The following is a 20,206-nucleotide window of genomic DNA, read 5'->3' as shown; positions in this document are numbered from 1 at the left end:
GTGAGGGTTTTTTAGGTCCTGATAAATAGGGCTCTCTCAATATTAGACAACTGAGAGAATTAATTCTTCTCTTCACTAATGATGCTCCAAAGTGGTTCCTGTGCAGTCTTACCCAATCCAAGCTCTGGGTTCTTGGCTGGACAAAATAAGGAAGATCAAAGTTTCAGACAGAGGCAAGATTGTTGAGATGGGGAACATCACTTCCTGCAAAGGCATAAATCCCTAAGTTAAAAACAGGGAATCAAGGATGGCAACTCAGCAGCTCTGAGGGTGAGCCTGTACCAGGGAATAGGGGAGGCACATGGTCATCCCCCTGTTCCTGCCAGGGCCCTGCCAGCTCTCCTTGGCCTGGGAACGAGTTGCTCTCAGCTGTGTGCAGAAGGCAACAAACACCTGCTCTGTCCCTTGAGGGTGTGGATGCCCTGCTTGCCCTACAAATTACTGATGTCCACCTCAAAGATACAAACTACTGACATCCAGCTCCAGTGACAAGAAGCGTCCAGCAACCTAATAATCAGCTTTATGAGTGTGCACTCAGTTGCCAAAAATGACAGAGAAGAATGAGGGCACCTCCAGCATTCCAAACCTCCCAGCATGGCCGGGCTGCCTGACAAGAAGTCTTTCCCCGAGTGATGGTTCATACTCCACATGCAAGCAAGGGAAAACCCTGTTGGTGCTCTGTTCCATGCAGACAGATTGCCTCCAGATGGGAAAAGCAAGATCTCTTCACTTGTAGCAAATGTTGAGGGGTAAAAAAAACAAAACAAAACCTACAAAACCAAAACAAACCACAAAGCAAACATCTGATCACCATTCCCATCTACATCTGCCTGAGTATCAAGCTTTGGGGCCTCCCAGTTCATCAGGGCCACTGCCAGGAAGGTCCCCCATCCTCAGAGCACATGGAAGCACAGCCCAGGAATCCCACTGGTGCTCAACAGCCACAAGGTCAGACTGAGAGCTGCTGTTTTGAAGCATTTTACAACTTTTCAAAGAGGAGCATTCTGATTTTCTTGCTTTGCCTGCGAAGCTCCTTAATTTACCTGTGTGACTGTGGAAAGTTTGTTGCATTTATCCACAAGCCAAAAGGAAGTAGGGATTAATCTTGAATGTCAGACAGAGTCTGAATCCCCACCTAAACCAACACAAACTAACTGCCCTATAATCTCTCAGTAAATTAGTTTTGCCTTTTTGTGGCAGGAGGAAATGCCAGTAAGCTTAGAAACAGGAAGCCAAAAATAAGGCCACGACACAAATATATCATTTGTTTAACGTAGTAAGGAGTAAGATTAAAGAAATACTGGCAGCCATAAGGTGATCATTTTTCCTTCACTTTCTTCCACAATTTAGATTTGAGAAATTCTTAATTAATGAATGTTATCTGCAGACATTCATTGCTAACCAACAGTGTTCATCAGGTTTTGACTAAGTGACTACCTGGGCTGCCTCCCACCATCCCCTGCACAACCATTTCCCTCTTTCAAGATCCTTCAGAAATAACTAGGGAAACTTCTGCTCCAGGAAAGTTCTGGATGCTTCCTGCAGTGGTAGCAATCATGGTATGGTTAATGTTATTTTTTTGAAATTGCTTTTTTCAAAACATAGCTTTCAGAAAACACACAATAAAAAGACAAATTCTATTCACCTGGGATATTTTATCCTCAAAACCAATAAACTGGTTTCGCTGCTTGAGAAACTGCTGCTCTTGTTTGTTTTCTTACCTTGACCAGTGCAGCTACAGTCCCTCCCAAATCTCCAGTGCTTTACCTCTTCTCCTTTACTCTCTTCCCTCTTTTGTCTTCTCAGAGCCCAGCTCTGCGGGCTGTTTTCCTGCTGACTCCTTGGCCAGCTGGGCTGCTCCCCCCCAGCCACCACTGTCCGTACCCACCCCTGCAGAGGCTGCCATGTCCTGCCAGCTGCCCGAGGTGACCCCTCCCTCCTCCAGGCCTTCACTCCTCCTTCTGATCCCTCCATTGAGCTCTAGCAGGAGGATCAACGAAAGCACAAAAAGTACCAGCTCCGTGCTGGGGCTGGAGCAGCCTCGATGGGCAAAGTCTGACTCCACTTGCATGCCTGAGCTAATCAGCCTTAATTGCTCTTTAGGGTTCATGCACACACAGCTTGATCAGAAACAAGACAAATTTTTAATTTACTCCCTAAAATACAGTCTGTGGTTAACATTCAGGCTGGGAAACATGAGACCAAACACTTGTAATTTGACAAAGTTACAGATATGACTGAAATCCAGCTCCAGTGACAAGAAGTGTCAAGCAACCTAAATAACCAGCTTTATGAGCTCCAACTGTAATCATCTTCCTACTGTTTGTGGTACCTCTGCATTACCTGTACTTCTCTAGAGCCATATTTCAAGAAAAGTTATAAAAATAGTCTGTTTTTGTAGGTTATTTTTACCCAGCTCTTTAGAGCATTATAGGCTCACTTGGTGAAAGGATGTTAAATTAGCTTCACAAATATTTAGTCAAGCTGCAGCACAACTTTCCTCCTCTCTTTCTGGACAGAGCTAATAGCTGTGCCTCCTGGTTACTGTAGTTACACCTTACTGGAAAAGCATCCAGGCTCTTGTCCCTTTGGCTTTAAGACTTCCTTCCCAGAGCTCTGGGTCAACTAAAATGCTAACTAGAGCTGTTCAGAGAGTAAATCTGCTCTAGCCAGACTATTTCACTGCCTTTGGGAAAGGTGGATTTGGGTTTTGATGGGTTTGAGGTGAAGTGTTTGCATTAGGTTTTTGGGGAATTTGAGTGGGAGTTTTTTGGAGTTGGTGTTTTGGTTATGGTGTGTTTGTTTTTTACAGAACACTATCTGAGAGTGCTGAAATAATAACTCTGCAAAGTCCATGTTTACTGTAGTATATTCACTGAAATGAAAGGTCACAGAGTTTATGTAGCGAGACATAGAGCTATCCCTTTTACTCATGTGGTGTAAATTTTGTTAAATAAAAACCCAGAAATTCTGCTAATAAAAAACAAATCAGAAGAGATTTAAGCCCTGCATGTTGTTCCTCAAAGAGGCTTTCCCGCAAATACAGTGGGTTTTTTTAATTCCAGCAACGACCACTCAAAGAACAGTCATTAAGTTATGTTTTAGGTTGCACATATCAAGTTTCTCCTCTTGTTCAGGCTTGATTAATTGTTAAATTAGTGTGACAGAGAATGAGCTCCCTCCTCCAAGAGTGGTATTTCAGCCTTAGGGCAGTGTTTCGCTGCCGTGCAGTGCCAGCCCTGTGAGCCTGAAGATGTGCCAGGCTTGGAAATAAAAGGAACCTTGTTCTGCTTCAACCTCAGCCTTGTCCAGCATCGTGCAGTGACACTTGGAGGTCTTTCAAGAATGTGTGTCACAGGCCCTGCTAGAGCAGATATGGAAAACAGTTTAACTCCACAGCTCTGGGCTGTAGGAAATCCAGTCCCATGCAGGCACGTTCAGAAAGTTGTCACTGAATAGTGAAAGGACATTTGAAAACATCTCTTTCTAAATATACAGGTGAAATGTATGCTGTGGTCATTTTTTTCCACCAGTAAATTAAAGTGAAGATTATAATAGAAGAAGTCCTAAAGATGAAATTGGCTTTAGGAGAGCACCAAGGAAGGAGGGGAATGTAAGCAGTATCCAAGAGACACAACACACTTGCTAAGCTGTTTTAGTTACCCTACTTCACTAAGCCTGCCTGACTGCAGCTGTTCCTCCATGTCACTCCAGAAGCTACAGGCAACCACTCCTAAATGGATCACAGGGGGCTGAAGACCCTCTTAGCTAAATTGCAGCCATAAGAGTCCAACTTCATGGCCAACACATCACCTGCTGCAGATATGTACCTGGAAATGACTGAGATAGGCAACTAAAATACTGATGGCTTAATACAGGAAAAAGTGATAAAATAGGTACAAAAACCTCTTCCATATCAGAAATAGCACAGAACTCCTCAGGCTGGAAAACACATCAGATAATAGAACAGACTTATAAAATCGTGGGTGACACAAAGACAGTGAATAGAGAACAACTGTTCAGTGTTTCTTCCAAGACCTGCAGATTATTAAATTACAATATCAGCAAGTTCAAAGGAAGGAGAGACACTTCTTTTCTCATAATGCACAGCTCAAGTATGAAACACTTTGCTACAGGAGTGAATGTTTACATCAATTCCAAAACTCTGCAACAAATTCTTGGAGGAGAAACCTGTCAGTCCCTATTAAACACAGAGACATGGGCTGCAGAGCAGAAAGCCCCAAAGCAGCCTCAGCTCTGCAGTCTGGGCTGTGCCACCTGAGCTGCTCCTTTGCCAGCCCCTATTGCAATATCCTGCCTCAAGACAGCACTGCACTGGAGGAGCTTTGGGTTTCCCCAGCTCTGTGGCCATCCCTGTTTCCTGGTGTTTTCCTGCAGGGCCATAAAGCTGCCAGCAGCACCTGTGGGCCGTGCAGGGGGCAGTGCTGGGAGCAGAGCACGGCCCCACAGTGCCCTTGGGTTCCCTGCACTGCAGAGCTGTGGTTTGAGCCCACCACGTCTGGGGGGACAGAGAGACAGCCTCTCCCTGCTGCTGTTTATTTGCAGTAACTTGCTCAAACGTGGACTTTCCCCACTGAAAAAGTAACAGCATGAATATGCAAATAGTAAATCCCTGTCAAAAAGTAATTTAGCAAGAGCCAGGTCCCTTATCTGTGCTCCTCAGTCCCATTGTGACTTATCACAGTTGACATTTCAGCAGGGCTGTAGTGGCAGATCCCAATTTGAACATTCATGAGGGGAAGATGCAACAGCCCAGCTTTGATGTCAATAGAGTGTCAGTCTCTGTCGACTGAACTTAATTGCAGGAACTGCATTAATAGTCAACATAAGCCATCTGTTTAAACATGTGTGTTTTGAAAAGGACTGCCATGTACAATAAACATGCTCAACTGTAATGACTCACATATCTGTTTATGTGAAACGAGGATTCAACAATTTCCCTCACAAAAACACTACATTACAGGTTAAAAGCAGTTTTATATCAAGTTAATTTGTTTTCGTGGCAGGTCGACCGATCTGACAGCTTTGAGGCAGCCTGGCAAGTTTGTTCACCACAGAGCTGATGAACCACACTGGGCAACCTTCCCTCAGGAACCTGTTTGGTCACTCAGAGCTGCACCAAGGAAGAGCAGCAGCAGCTCAGGGAATGAAGGGGCTGACAGCACATAGGTATGGTTGCAAAGTGTCCTTCAAAACATTTGTCCAGGGTGCACATGGAGAGCAGATACTGAATCCCAGGTGAGAGGCCACAGGTAATTCCAAAACAAACCAAGGGAGCCTGGGGGTACCAGCAGTCTGGATTTAGGTAATAGCTGTAACCACTGTGGGCTCAAGAACGGGGTAAACATTCATCTTGGTTATACATTCATCTGATCTTCAACCCCTGATCTTGCACAAGGGAGAGCTGTTACCCTCTCCTGTGCAGGCCAAAGCCACTTCAAGTGGCTGGCACACACCTGAGCAGTCATGTACCAACGAGGGGAAAGTCAGAAGTGTGTAACCTCCTGTGTTATCTGTCAGACTGAGGCAAAAAACAGGCTTTCCTTCCTTTGTTCTTCCTTAAAAGTAACAGCTAATATGCACTTACAAGAGAGAAACAACCTGCCATCAGCTATCACTGGTGCTGCCATTTCTGAGTAAGCTTTGTTACATCAATCATTGCAATGCACTGGTGCCTGGACTTACTCAGCAGCAGCATAAATTATGGATCTGCTTTCATCCACACTGAGCAGGGATGCAGAGTCTGGCCCTGTGCTTCCCTCTCACGTGTACAGGGGAGAATCCTGTTGCATTTATCAGCCATTAATATGCACAACATTTATTAGTGCCTGTAGAGAGAGGCTCAGGAACTGGAGGGGTAGTGGAGGAAGAGGGGAGAGGGAGGGAAAAACCTCATATGGTCAAGGCACATAGTGAATCAGCAGCTCCAGCACCTTTCCTCTCCTGGACAGTGAGCCTGACATCACCATGGCCTTGTCTTTTGGTTTTTCCTTTCCCCTAGAACCATTTTAAACTCATGGGAAATATAAGGAGGTCTCTTTTATACCCTAAACTTTTCTATTGTTCCCATGAGGTGTGATGCTTCATTAAATTAGGAGGTCAATAATTGTATTTTAAGACACTCTTTAATATTAGCAGTTTCCTCATTAAATGTCTTCTGCTTCACATCCTGAGCTAGTGCTGCTCAGTCAGTGGGTTTTGTTAATGTTTGTATTTCTGTGACGTTGAAGTGAAGGTGGTGTAGAAGAAACCTCTAGAACTAAAGTTCTGTGTGATGTGCTGGATCATTCCTTTCCTTTGACATCCTATTACCTCTCCTTCTTTTGTAGTTTGCAGACATTCTGACAGCACAGGCCTGTGTTAGTTTAACCAAAATATACAGCTAACAAGATATATATATATATATAGAGAGAGAGAGAGAGAGATGACATATGACAAGCACCTACCACTACTCAGTGTATAAGAGCACCACTAACAAGCCAAGTGTTGCCAGCTCTTCCCAAATTAGAGAATTATTACCACATTTTCAACATCAGTCAGTGTGAGACATGTAGGTGACAATTCAGTAGCTTTGCAGAGCCCAAAACTTTCCTGTCATTAAATATGAATTAAACTGGAGTTGATCCCCAGTTTTCCTTGTGATGTATTCACTAGAATATGATCTTTTTCTTGTCAGCTGTTTTATAAAATTCTCACTACTTTTCTTGGAGATATTTCATGTTTTGTTTCAGGGTCCAACTCTCTCTTCAATAATACACCCAGATTTCTGTCGTTGCTGTTATTATACCCACATTTTTGGAGGGACAACTATGGCACATACTTGCTACTTTCACTTTTTCTTATTCCTCATAATCTGTACAAGATGAGAGATGAAAATAGGATCATATTCAGGTTACTCACCTGGATTTATCCACTTAAGTCTAGATACAGAGATGTCAACCTGAGGTGACCGTGGTGATGGCTCTAGGCCTGGTCTATTCCAGATCATGGTAAGTAGGAATTTTCTCTTCTGTTGTATCCTGGGCAAAAGCTCCTCTTCAGACTTCATTGTATCACATGTGTGAAATAATATATGTTTATCTAGTAAATTGCTTTGTAAGGAGGGTTCAGGGTCACTCTTCAGAGAAACATTAAACAACTCCTGTCTTCACTTCTAAACTGCTCTCAGTCAGGGCTGTGCATCTGCAATTACCTTAAGAAAGAAACTGAACTGAGAGAGTGCTGAAGAAAATAAACCAAAAAGCCAAAAACCAGCAATGACTTTTCTGTTCTTGCATCTGACAGGCAAGAACCTGATTACAGAACCCTCAAATGAAACATAAAACATACTGACCTATTTAACAGGCTCCAGCTACAGAAGAGCTCAAAATTAAGACTTTTCTCTAAGTTGTTTCTTAAGGCCTTAGTGCAAATTAAATTCAATAACAAGAACCATAAACAGCACCATGGTTACAAGGAGAACTCTTCATTCTCTGCTATAATGGAATAAAGAAAATAAGGAAAAGAGATGAAAAAAAAGGGATTTACACCCCTCAGCCTTTCAAAGGACAGTCAGTTTTGACTGCTTTATATTAAAAAAAACAATCCAACTCCTCATTCCATTCTTTTTATACATCAGCATTTTTATATTCTTTCTTGCTTTGGAACTGGTTATATTCTAATCTGACAGCACTGGTTTCCAAATGCAGATGAGACATGGCTTAATTATTTTTTATATATCCCATGTTAACTATGGTATGTTTTTATCACACGCTGCAAATCTTTTCATCCTTTGACTCGACATCCTTTAGTCCTGCAGCCTGTGCAGTCAAAACTCTTGTCAATGCAGGTGTAATGAGCAGAGAAAGAGATCCTGCCTGAATCCCATGGTGTGCACTGGTAAGTTATCAAAAGGCAGCCCTTCAGCCCTGCCAGATTATGTTCATCAGCAGACTTCAAGCAGGAGCTGCCAGCCTTGGAGCTGCTGGGGTTCAGAGGATCCAGCAGGAACAATCCACCTCTTTTATCTGTGCAACTAGAACACAAAAGAAGCTGTGGCATCAAAGATGAATGCTCAGGCTCTGGATCTGGGAACAATTCACAGCTCAGAGCTCCTCAAGGCAGAGCCCAGGCAGACACGTGCCTATGGCAGGAGCAGCTCCCTGCTCGGGCAGCAAGTGGCTCAGGAGGGAAAAAACCAAAGCAAAAGGAACCCCAAAGCACCAGACATTGGGTGCTGTGGCCCTCCCAGGGAGGGCTGGAGAGCCCAGGGGGGACAGCTTCAGTACCAAAGGCTGTGGTACATCAGCCAGCCCTCAGATTTATTCAGGGTCTGCATGTGAGAACTCCTAATCCCAGAGATAACACACCATGGAAAACAGTCCCCTGGAGCAGTCTGCATGACCTGCTCAGTTCTGTGCAGGTCAGTGCTCTGTGCTGCCCAAAGCTCTGCTCCTGAGTAGGTTACAAGTGACATGAGTTCTAAACAGGGGAACTGTCAGAAACTACTCCTACAAATATGTTCCCTACTCAGCTTCAGTAGTTTGAATAATAAAACCTACTCAGTTCAGGTACCAGAGGAATTGCTACTCATGTCCACCAGTTCAGTTGTCAAACTCATGAAACCATGCCAAGCCCAGCTGCAGATGCTCTGCACACCAGTTATCATTCAGTTAGCTTTCAGACACTGTTTTAAGCTTAGGCACAGAAGCCCCAAATATTCCAGTCCTTCTAGGAATGTATCTTTATGATCAGGGCCTTAGTTTCCTAAGAGATAAGCAAGAGTATTTGAGTATCTAGTAATAAATTTACTATACTGTTCCTTTCTGGGGGCTCAGGGTGCTGCTGGTTTAAGACCTTTCTCACAATATTGAAGTTTTTCTTACCAGTAAATATGTAAGGCTTTTCAGGTTTTAAGTCTTGCTTAGTTTTCCAACACTTGCATTTTGTACTGATGACGTTACACCTCACATGAGCATTACAAGTTTTTAATGTGGCAGTCATGACATTCTTCTGAGATTCCTTTTCCATGGAGGATCAGACTACAGATATTTGTGGTACTTCTAAAAAAAAGCCAAAATGGGTGAGACATCTTATCCTATATACATTTCTGGTATTAGCAAAGCATATGAGCAAAGCACAGAAAAACCATCTCCTGTGTTTGGAAGGTGAAAGTGAATCAAAGGAAAAGGGAAGTGTGATCTGAGGAAGCAAAGGTGGGGGAATTCTGCCCTTTGAAGATACTGAAAGTCGAGCTGACCATGGTCCTAAGCAGCTGGAGCTGCCCCTGCTTTGGGAAGAGGTCAGACAAGGTGATCTCTGGGTCCCTGCCAGCACCAACTATTCAGTGACTCTGAAGTGGACAAAAGTCACAGGCCAATGCCATAACAAGGACTGTTTTTCTTTAGGAGAAAGTACTTCTTATCAAGAAAAAGTGAAATGAGTGGTACCCAGTCTTCAAAGAGTGTTTCTTTACAACACAAGCACTGAGTGGAACCATAAATAAGTGGAGCAGATGAGCTCTATGCTGGTAGCCCTAGTTCTGCTTTTTGGTTTTCTACTTCATCAGTTTTTCTTCCAGTAACTTCCCTGGGACTATGCTGCATTTTGACCTTTTAGAAGGTCCCACAGATTAAATCTCCCTTTGTTTCAGTTCATATTTGTGCAATTCTTGAGTATCCTGCTCCTGTGGGCCTCTCCACATTAAAACCTTGTCTTCTGCTGTGCCCTCGTAGTAACTTCCAAGAGTGACAAGTCATTCCTGTCAGCTGGACATGTCAGTTGTCCCGTAACTTCCACCCAGTCCCATTCCTGAAGCAACATTAGGCCATTCATTCCTGGCAGAATACCTTCACAGCAGATGGCTAAAGAAGGCCACGGGCACTTTTAGAACAAGACAGAAATATTCCAGCTGCTTCCCACACCTCCTGCTCTACATTTACTAGATGTGTCTGTTCCTTTCCAATAGATGCATCTAGGACAAGTCTTAGGAAACTCATATTGAATTAGATTTGTGCTTAAGCTTTATGCAGACTTGGACAATGTCTAGCTCTCCCCGTGGGTTAAGAACAACTCTCCATTTCATGAACTTTTCGTACAAACAGTGGTTTTGTTTCCGATTCCTCTGGATTGGGTACATACCCCAGCAAAGCATCCTGCTATGAAGACAGCTGGGTTAATAAGCAACAAGGCTGTAGAATAGTTTTGTAACTTTTCTGAACAGAAGTCAGAAGTTTTATCTTAAAAATACAAAATTATTTCTCAGGTGCACAGCATCCTCTGTCAGGGGGACAGAGTTAAGTGGGGTTACAGAACCCCCCTTGGCAATGCCTGCACTTCCATCCCAGCCATCCTCCATCCCTGGTGGACAAACAAGGCAGGCAAACACCACTCAGTGCTTGACACAACTTTTCCTACCCATGAGAAATCACCTGAGGAGGCTTGGCTCTCCTCCTTCCCCCACAGCCCAACTGATCCAAGGCTGCACAGCTGAGTCACTGTCTTGGAGCAGCTTTGACAGCAGCTAATTAGGGATGTGAAAGTCTGAATTTACCACAGTCACTTTTCCACCATTTGTGACGTTGCTTTTGCCAACACCCAGCATGAGCTGCTTGCCCTTAACAAGCTTCACTGGGTGATCCCCCCTTCTCCCCTTCAGCTCCACAGCTCAGGGTCAGCTCTGGGAGCAGGTCCTGCTGAGCCTGATAACACCAGAGCTCTGTCCTGCTGTTCCTGGGCAGGCAGGGGCAGTGCTGGGGCCTCAGCCCAGCTGCAGTTCTGGCACCCAGCCCTGCAAGAGCAGCTGGGCCCAGTGCCCAACTCCTGCAAAATCTAAAGGTTGGGATCTCAGCAGGAAGCAATTCTGGCAGGTGGGCACTGGGGTACCAGAGGGGATCAAGCAACACATCTTACAACCAGGGTGTTTTCTAGAGTCACAATTACCTAAATTAAATAATCTTGTGAAACCACAGAAACCTCAAAGACAAACTTAGGTTGGCCCTGGCATTTCAAGACATCTGTTACTGCTGTGATATTTGTTGGTATGGTAAGTTCATGTTTATTGCTCACTGGAAACAGCCAATGGTTAGCACAGGAAGATTTGACAAAAAAAAACCCCACCCCACCAAAAACAGGACAAAGATTGGAGTTAAGTGGTTTCACCTTCTGGACCTGTGCACTTTTGTAAAGGGATGATAGAAATAGTCATGAATATTCATGCAATGCTGATCTAAGCTATGTCATCTCATCCTTTGCCTCTGCACATGAACAAATGAGCACCTTTAATACAGGCCTCTTCCCCGAGAGCTTTTCCCAGTGTCTTTCTCAGCCGTGATGTCCAGACAGGGAAAAGCTCTTCCCTACAGGCAGCTGAGGAACATGGTGAGACACAGCCACAGGAAACCCACAGCATGGAAGGATGCAAGCCTTGGAAAATTAAACCTGAGTGACCTCCTGTAATTCACAGTAACAGTTTAAACAGGCTGTGACTTGCTTCTGTGTGTCCTTCCTCACCACAGCAAGTCATGAACACCCAGAACCTTGGCTGGTCCTCCCACTAAAAACAAGCAACCCTAAGGTTTTTCAGGCACTTTCTTTCACCTTGTGCTACTTCAAATGCTTCCTGCATGAAGCCACTGGAGAGGCTGAGCAATGCAAGTAGAAAAATCATTAAGATTGAACAGAACAGAGCAAGCTGGAAAAACGTGTTCAGTGCTTTCCTGTCTGGTACATGCAATGCTTGACAAGGTCAGGGTCTCACTGTACCACTCAGGGTAGCTAATTTTGCATCATCAGAACATTTGTAGCCAGAAATAGAAAAGTAACAGCAGAAGGAATAACAAAATCAGAAGACAGAGCTGTGGGGTCACCTTTGGCTGTTAATTCTCTTCACTCCTGTTTGTTGGACCCATCCTCTCCTCTCTGACTGTGCTCAGTTCCCAGTACCTCCCCTCAGTTGCCATATACCACCAGGAACCTGGGCTGTAGCCATTTCTGTTCCTGACAGGAACAAAGAACTACTGGAAGCTCTTTTCCTCTCATAAGGACTCCTCAAATGCAAAGAACCAGCAGCACAAAACACGACTCATTTATCAACCCCAGTGGAGGCACGATGGGCTGTTACCCAGAGAAGAGTGTGCCCCTCTCCCCACCCTGCAGGCAGCATGAACACTGTGCCCAGCCCAGGCTGGGCCTGCTCTGGGGCATCTGCACCTCTGTTTTACATCCACCACCTTGATGCAAAGTGGTTTCCTTCACAGACACTCTGCAACAATAAACTTTGTTTTATCTCTGCTGTGAGGACGCATTGTTCGGCATCATTTTATCTTTTCTTCTAAGACTACTAATAATGATATTAGAGTACATTTCAGTCAGCAGCATTAGGTCTATACTGAAATGCCACCTCATTTCAAAATGCAGATCAATCTCCCCTGCATTGTTCTGTTGGGGCACACAGTAATTGATAGGCCCTAATTACACCATTCCTTTGGGGAGCGTAGGGCCACTGTTTGTTTTAATCAAACATCCTGCTGCCAAAAGCTATCAACAGATGTGACTCATTTCCTCTCCTACCCTGGCCAAAGATCGTGGCCCCAGAGTTCAGCCACCTCTGCAAGCTCTGGATCCCTCAGGTGGACACAGGACAAGTGCCCATCCCTGACGCTGCTGGAGAGATGGGATGGCCCGGTGAGCACAGGCTCTGTGGCACGGCCTCCCTGGGGTCCTGCAAGAGGTCCTTCTACACAATCCAATTTACACAGACTTCTCCAGGACAGCTTCCCCAGCTTGGCAACCCACAGACAGGCTTTTTTTGCAGATTTATACATTCATCTAATTGTTCTTTCCTCAGTTCTCCGAGGAAACTCAGAGTTGCCCACAGCAATCACTGGCTAGACTGAAAAAATAGAAGCATTTTTGCCCATGAGGCCCCCTCATATGTTCAGTCTTTCACCACAGTCACTGTGGCTGACTGAAAAGCCAAGCCCCAGGAGCAGAAGTTCCCTTTCCGAAAAGCCCCCTCAGAGGAAGCACTTGGAAGCAGCGTGTGCTGTGTCCAGCAGTGCCTCTCCAGAGCCAGCCTGAGAAATGGGAGCAGCTCAGAAAAAGTGGTGCAATCAATAGAATTCGATACTGCAGACACTATGCTGCCTAATCCCCAGTCTACAGGTCTGTCCTGTCAGGCTTTTTAGGTCACAGCTATTTGCTTCCCATGGTATTATTTCTGAACCTCACCTGAAAAGCAGCAGTTACAGGAATTGCATCTTCCCCTCCCGTACCTCAGCGTATCGCAACACGAACTGTACTGGAGACAACCTGAGGGGATTTCTGGAAAGAAAAACACAATACTTGCTTTGCAGTAACATTTCTTTTCCAGAATGGAAGAGGCTGGGTTTGAAAAGGCCAGCACAAGTAGTACTTCCAGAGCAGCTGAAACAAATAATATTTGCTTAGCAAAACGTGAGTCCAGGATCTTGGCACAAAGACCTTATTTCCCTCAAACTGTCTGGAGGTTTTTTTTAAATTTAAATTAAGATGTGATCTTCCAACCTGTGAGCACCACTGAACACAGCTGATCGCTACCCCGAAACAGGAGTTTGGCTTGAGTCATTTACACTCCCACATTTTCATGGTATTTTAGAAGTTGAGAAAACTTCTGCAGATGATATTTCCTAACTCTGAGGAGCCGTTTGCTAATGCCAGGGGGTGGATTTTCTTCTTGCTGTTGACTCTAACCTGAAAGCATCGAGGCATCATGAGTTTTTCCAGGCTGGAGTATCCAGTTGCTGTTGTGTTTGCTTATGCAGGTGTTTTACGTAATTGCCCCAGCGAGGCTGACGCTCACGGGAGCAGCTGCAGCACAGGCAGCACCGCAGGAGTTCCCCACTTACAGCTCAGCTCACCTCTCAGAGCTCAGCAAAACAAGCCCTGTGCCCTCCAACAGCCAAGCAAATGGAAGTGTTCAAACTGCATTATGGCTTTGCACTGTTAGTGAGAACAACACCCGATAAGCAACAACCCAAAGCTCAAACGGGATCAAATAACCCAACATGTAAAAAGACACACTAAAGTGGGGTGGGACCCCACCAAAACTGTTTTTTGTCTAGTGGTACAGACAGACCTAGTCCTGAGTCTGACTAATGTACTAAACAGGTACTTCATTCAAAGTTCTTACGTGAAAGAAGAAAATTATCAAGAAAAACCTGAATTTAAATTATTCATCAGAGAAACATAGGCAAAGTCTATCAGTCCTTCCCAGGCTTAAACTCTGCCTTTGAATTGGGTCTGCAAGTCTTCTACTGCTTTGCTTTCTGTCACCCTCTAACTTGCAGGCCTGTCATCAAACCTCTCAGAAATAAGTCATTGTTTAAAGAGCCTTGAAACCAGCTCAGTTTCCTTTCAACCAACCTAAGATATTGCCTTCACCTCTTTAAGTGCCTGATAGATAAGCCCAGCTGGAAACTTACTTTCCTATGACAGGAAGGGAGGACTTTCTTCAAGGACTTACCTCCTTCCCTGCCTGCTGCAGGATGAGGCTTCAGAAGCACATTTCTCTGATGGCAGTGACTCCAGCACGGCCACTGCTCTGCAGAAGAGAAGGCTCAGAGAAGATCTCGTTGACATGTATGAATATGTGTTGGGAGGGAGTGAAGAGGACGGAGCCAGGCTCTACTCTGCAGTGTCCAGTGACAGGACAAGAGGCATTGAGAACAAATTAATTCCATTTACAACATCCAGAGGCCCCTTCCCAGCTGAACATTCCCTCACCCTGTGCCCCTGCAGCACGGCACTGGCACGGCACACAGCGCAGGGCAGAGAGACACCCACCACGCCGTGACTGCTTGTGATCCTCTGATGCACGTCACCGTTCCCTCTTGGATCATCTCAGCCCCACCCCGTTCTCTGTGGAGACCCTAAACCCCAAAACTAAAAATGTGCTGGTGGACGAGCGACAAGCCTGAAGAGGGAGCCTCTGCCTTCCTTTGGCAGCCCCCATGCAACGACCAGCTGAATAGGCTTCATTTTTTGCAGCATTACTGATTCTCCCTTGAAGTCACGTTTTTTAATTTCACTTCCCCCACTTTCTGTAGTTTATCCCTTACAGTCAGTTTGCCTGGACTCAGGAATGCAAGTGACAGGGGAGCATCTCCATCTGCTCAGTGTGCCAGCACCAGGATTCTGTTTTTAGAAGCACCTCACATGAGCTGGATCAAGGATTAGCAGTGGCATTTCTGAGCACTCATAGTCACCGTTAACACTCTTTGGGCTTTTTCTGCTATCAGAGTGAAAATATCCCTCCTGAGGTTCTCTGGTCTGAAGCAGAATCAAGTGATCCATTGGGCAAGGAACACCAGAATCTCCCCATGAACAGTCCCATGATGGCAGGCAATGAGACTCTTACCGGAGTGGGCCAGGGGGAGATTCTGCTAGAATCCTTGGGAAAGAGCTCTCGAGCTGTATGTTTGGGCACAAGCAAGGCTTTGTTTCTACAGCCTCACAGGGAACACAAAAGAAAGCCTTTCTTTTCTGTGTGGATTGCTCCTCCATTAAGGCTTATCTACCTCCACATAATGAACCTGCAACTTAATCGAGGGAGGCAGCAACAGGCCTGGGCTTTCAAGGCAGAGTTTCTGTCTCCTCTAATTTTCTTTACTGGTTTATCTGTTTTACCCTGCCTTCAGTCCACCTCAAGAGAGGAAAAAAAAAAATTAAAAAAAAAAGAGGAAAAAGAAAAGGAAGGTGGTCTCTCCTTTGTGCTTCTCCTGGTGCTGTGCCAACTGTATGACAATGACTTAGGCAAGGTAGGCATCAAGTCATCAGCTGCAGCAGGAATTCAGTGCAGAGATCCCAAAGTGTCCTTTGCCCTTGCCTACTGATATCTTATCTGCTCCAGCTTCAGAAAGGATTCAATAGCTGAATTGCTGAGGGTTATAGCTCTAGGGTACATTCCTGACCAAAATTACCTGGCAACTTCATTCTGAGGGCTGGGAAATCAACCATGGGGAAAGCCAAGGTAAATGAAGATGTCAAGCTGCTGCAGCAATCACCTGGCAGGAGCCTGTTCAGTGTTGATAGTGTAGGTCTGTATAAAGAAAGAGCTCTGCCTGCAGTGGCTTCTACCTGCTGCTCAGAAGCTGAGCTTGTTATCCTCAACACAAACTTACACAGGCTTTGGGAATCCAAATCCTCCACCCCTGCTGTAGGAGAGCTGATTCCCAAACTCTCTCTCCCTCTCTCCCCCTCCACAAATACAGGGCTCATTACAACATTAGTTTGTGTAAATGTGAGTGCTGACAGAAGGTCCATTGAACAGATGTTGTGTGCACACACTTCATACCTGCTTAGGGACCAGGATGGGTGAAAATCACTTCCACAGCCTGAAAGCCATAAACAAGAACAGCCTTGACTTGATAACTGCCTAATCCTTGATCCTAAAGGCCCTGCCCTCCTGTCCTACTATCTCCAGGCAGGTCTGCTCCACAGCCACCTTTCAATGCCAAATACCTGACAGAGTTTGAAGTGTTAAGCAGCAAAACAAGGCACAAGAGCATGATGGTAACACCAAGCAAGGCAGTGCTTCTCACTTAAGAAAAAACCCAACGTAAACTCAACCCAAAACTTTATTTAGTAGAAAAGTTTCAGAAGACAATTTCCATTTCAATATTTGAAGCCTTACACTGACAACATACTCATTAAAGGCAGCTGCCGTTCTCCCAGGGTGTAGTCCCTTCTCATACTGCACCCTTTATTTGTGGCTTTCATCCTCATGGAGAGGCTGCCCAGCTCTTCCTCTGCAATGCCATCAAAAAAGAAGTCCTCGTTGAAGATGGGATTTCTGCTCCTCTTTATAACAGTGCTTCTCTGCTTCTGTGTTTTTCCTGGCACCAGGGAGAAGGAGATGCAGCAGTTGATGTGTTTGGGCTCCACGGAGTCCTCGTACAGGCCCTCGGCGCTGATGAGGCGGATGCGCAGCCGCTCGTTCTCGGAGCAGTACTCGGCCGACAGCCTCAGCAGCCCCCCCTTGTCCATCACCACCGTGCTCTCTCCCACCAGCCTCTCCCGACTGCGGGGCAGGTCCAGAGGAAAGAGGGGAGAGCAGGACGTGCTGAAGGTCCGCGTGGCGAGCAGCCCCTCCGAGGCCCTCCTGATGGCGCTGGGGCTGTTATCGGTGGAGCTGCTCTCCTCCGTAGAGAGGGAATTGTTCCTGGCCACGCTGGATTTGCTCTTGGCTTTCAGTGCTCGGCAGAGCAACCCCTCCTGACTCTGTGCTTTGGTCAGGGAGCAGGGTCTGGGAGGGGACCTGCTCAGAAGAGGAGAGCTGAAAGGAGAGGATTCGCTGGAGGAGGCAGTGTCGCTGTCACAGGCGCCCTGCCTGTGCAGAGAGAGCTGCTTGGGAGGCAGCCTCACCGAGGAAAAGCTGATGGCAATGGGATTAGAGGTACTGCCCTTGCCACTGAAGGTGTTGGCTCTGGACCGAGGCAGCACCAGGCTGGGCAGGGCACCGCGGGGGTCACCGTGGAAGATGGACTCCTTCCTCCTGGTGTGGGGGCTCTCCAGCAAAGTGTAGAAGCCATAGGAAGTGGGGGCTCTGGGAAAGTGGGGCAGGGAAAGCGCTGCTTGGGACTGGGGGTCCGAGTTGGTGCTTTCATCCTCCAGGGCTGTCATTTCCTCTTCAACACTTTCCACCTGGATGAGGTGTGGCAAAGAGCTGGGGCTATTGGCAGAGGTAAAAGCTGCATCCACTGAACTGTGATTCTGGTGGGAGCCAGTGCCCTTAATGGAGCCAGAGCCGGTCAGCCTGGGGGGAATGCAGAATTCGGGGATTTTGTCGGGGGTGAGCACGTTTGGAAAAGCAGCAGCCCCCAGTCGGGGTTTTTCTGACAGGTTTTGGCCATGTGGCAGTCCCAGGAAGGAAGAGCTAGGGAGATTTCCACTTTCATGTGATGCTCTGATCTTTTCCAGGAACCACATTGCTGTAGCTGAGCAGGAGGTCCTCAAAGGGGAAAAGCCCGATGGACAAATCCACCTGCAGACACACAGAGGCGAAAAAGTACGTGAACATTCTTCTTGGACAGACTACAGGGCACGGACAGGCGAGCAAGGCACCGAGGGCGCCATTCAAGGCAGGACTGGCACAAGCCTATTCAACCCACGGGTCCCAAACAGCCCCTGCCCAGCGCACCACTCCTAGCCAAGCCAAACAGGACAGAACTAAACCGCTAGAGAGAGAAAACAGCACCGACTCTACCGGGGCAAACGTCCCTCTCTGGCAATGCCCCCCGCGCCTCTCCCCGAGCAGAGCACGTACCTGGTGCAGTGCGAGCCCCGCTCTGGGCAGCACCCCCGACTCGCTGCTCGCCGGGCTCGGGCACCTCCGGCAGCCGCCAACACCTCCCGGCCGCCCCGAGCCGGCCCTTTTCTACAGGCACCGGGCACCTCCCACCCGGGGAGGGAGGGACGGGAGCGGAGGGGGCTGCCCGAGGGAGGGCAGGAAAGAAGGGGGTGCCGGGCTGGCGGCCGCGCCTGCCGCTCTCACACGGGGAGAGGAGGAGGAGGAGGAGGGAAAGCACCGCTGCTGCCCCGCTGGACACGGTGTGGGCGCCGGAGTCGTGCCCAGGGCAGGGCGGAGGGACCCGGACAAGGGCCTGTCCCGGGAAAGCGCCTTTAGGGCCGCCCCACGCCCCCGGAGCCGCTGCGGGAGGGGACGGGGCTGCCCGGGCAGCACATCACCCCCTGCTCCCGGCTCCCTCTCTGATTAATGGCTGTTACAGAGGCGTCCCGAGATTAACTAACAAACCCGGGACAAAAGCAGCGTTGTTTGGTGCTTCTGTTCTTCTGGAGCTGCTGGCGGCTCTCCAGCACTGGAGCCATACGAAGCGGGGATTGCGGTTTTCAAGCTCCTTTGTAAAGAACTTCGCTGCCCTTCTGCATGTGAATGTGTGTCGCCCCCTCCTCATTACCCACAAAGAACACGAGACAACGGAGCCTTGACCCCGCGTCCTTATGAGCGATACTGAGCCACGGCAAACCCAGCAATGCAGATGCAGTGAGGGGAAAAACACGGCAGAAAATGCTTTGGCGTGTCAAAAACACAGACTTGTGTGACACTGAACGGGCACCGCACTGAGCCGGGGGGATCCAGCAACTTTCTCGGCACAGTTCTGCAATGCAGCACCGCCTGGACAGACCTGCAAACTCTATAATTATCCTGCGAGCTGCAGATACCAACCTGAACTGCAAAGCCAGGAAGGCCTGACAAACTGGTTGGCCGAACGCTCAGCTGAAGGTTGTAACACAGGGATAACAGACAAATAATATTCCGCTTTCCTTTTGCCGGTGAAGAGCTAAAGTTCATGTTTACTGAGTGCTCAAAATAGATGAGATGTGCTCAGAGAAAACAAATCCGGGGGGTTACAGGGGCAGGGAACATTTTGAACCCGCTGAAAGGTTTAGCAGGGAACACACATGTTCTGGGTTTGAGCTCTGCCTCTCTCCTGCTTGTTTTACACCAGTTAAGCTTCACTTGCACAATAATCCTCTAGTGATTAAAATCAGAGGAAATTCTTTCTGCCGTGATTTGTAAAAGGGTTCAGGACACCCCAGAGGTCCCAGTAATGCTGCAGTTGCTGGTGCTCTTGTAGTTTACTTAAAAGGACTTATTTGATGTAAGTATGGTTCAAATAATCTCTAATCTAATTTAGAGGCTTCTGGAGAGGGTTTATCCTTTCTCCAGCTAATGAGACTTTTCAGCAGCATGGTAAGAGGAGTTATTGGAGACCCTGGGATGCTCTCCTTTGGGAAGCACCACAGAGCTGATATCCATTCAGACCAGGCAATACAGCACTATACATCCTGCAGCTTCCAAAGAGAAAGTGAGCTAGTTCCAATTTACACACCTCTGCTTTGAATACCAAAGAAATATTTGACTCTAAACATGGAGAAAAATTAAGGAAATTGAGCTTTTTAGTGGGAACTTCATTGCCTCCAGTAACAGATGACAGAAGTAGTTCAGATACAGCAATCATGGCAACTGGGCTCAGGTATCCTGAGTGCCCAGCTGGCATCGGGCAGTGGTGAAATAAAACAGCCACTCTGTCAGAGGTACTTGATTTCTTTAGGCTCCCAAGGAAAAGAGCGAGGGCTCTTCCAGCGGGTGATCAGTCCCCTGCTCGCAGTTGCCTGTCTCCCTCCAGTGCCTGCAGAGCGAGCA

The 20,206-nt window shown here is 47.0% G+C and overlaps 1 protein-coding gene and 1 long non-coding RNA gene across 2 annotated transcripts in view; one reads left to right on the top strand and one right to left on the bottom strand.

The window, feature by feature from the left end:
• LOC108498349 overlaps nucleotides 1–18,039 on the top strand; it is a 31,198-nt gene extending 13,159 nt beyond the window's left edge. Inside the window, exons 4-5 of the long non-coding RNA XR_001875152.1 lie at nucleotides 5,028–5,190; nucleotides 17,959–18,039. This is a non-coding gene — a long non-coding RNA (uncharacterized LOC108498349). The remainder of the gene's footprint in view (nucleotides 1–5,027; nucleotides 5,191–17,958) is intronic.
• LOC108498348 (C2 calcium-dependent domain-containing protein 4C-like) lies at nucleotides 16,599–18,379 on the bottom strand. The gene is made up of 2 exons (XM_017816934.1): nucleotides 18,305–18,379; nucleotides 16,599–18,022 (listed from the first exon to the last, which is right to left on the bottom strand). The coding sequence occupies exon 2, from the start codon at nucleotides 17,965–17,967 to the stop codon at nucleotides 16,669–16,671; it is 1,299 nt and encodes a 432-aa protein (XP_017672423.1). The 5' UTR covers nucleotides 17,968–18,022; nucleotides 18,305–18,379; the 3' UTR covers nucleotides 16,599–16,668.
• Nucleotides 18,380–20,206: the final 1,827 nt, after the last annotated feature.

This window comes from Lepidothrix coronata, unplaced genomic scaffold (genome assembly GCF_001604755.1).
Source record: "Lepidothrix coronata isolate B3197 unplaced genomic scaffold, Lepidothrix_coronata-1.0 Scaffold58, whole genome shotgun sequence".
NCBI classification, from domain to species: domain Eukaryota; kingdom Metazoa; phylum Chordata; class Aves; order Passeriformes; family Pipridae; genus Lepidothrix; species Lepidothrix coronata.
The sequence above is the reverse complement of the archived record's forward strand: the minus strand, read 5'-3'. Positions and strand labels throughout refer to the sequence as shown.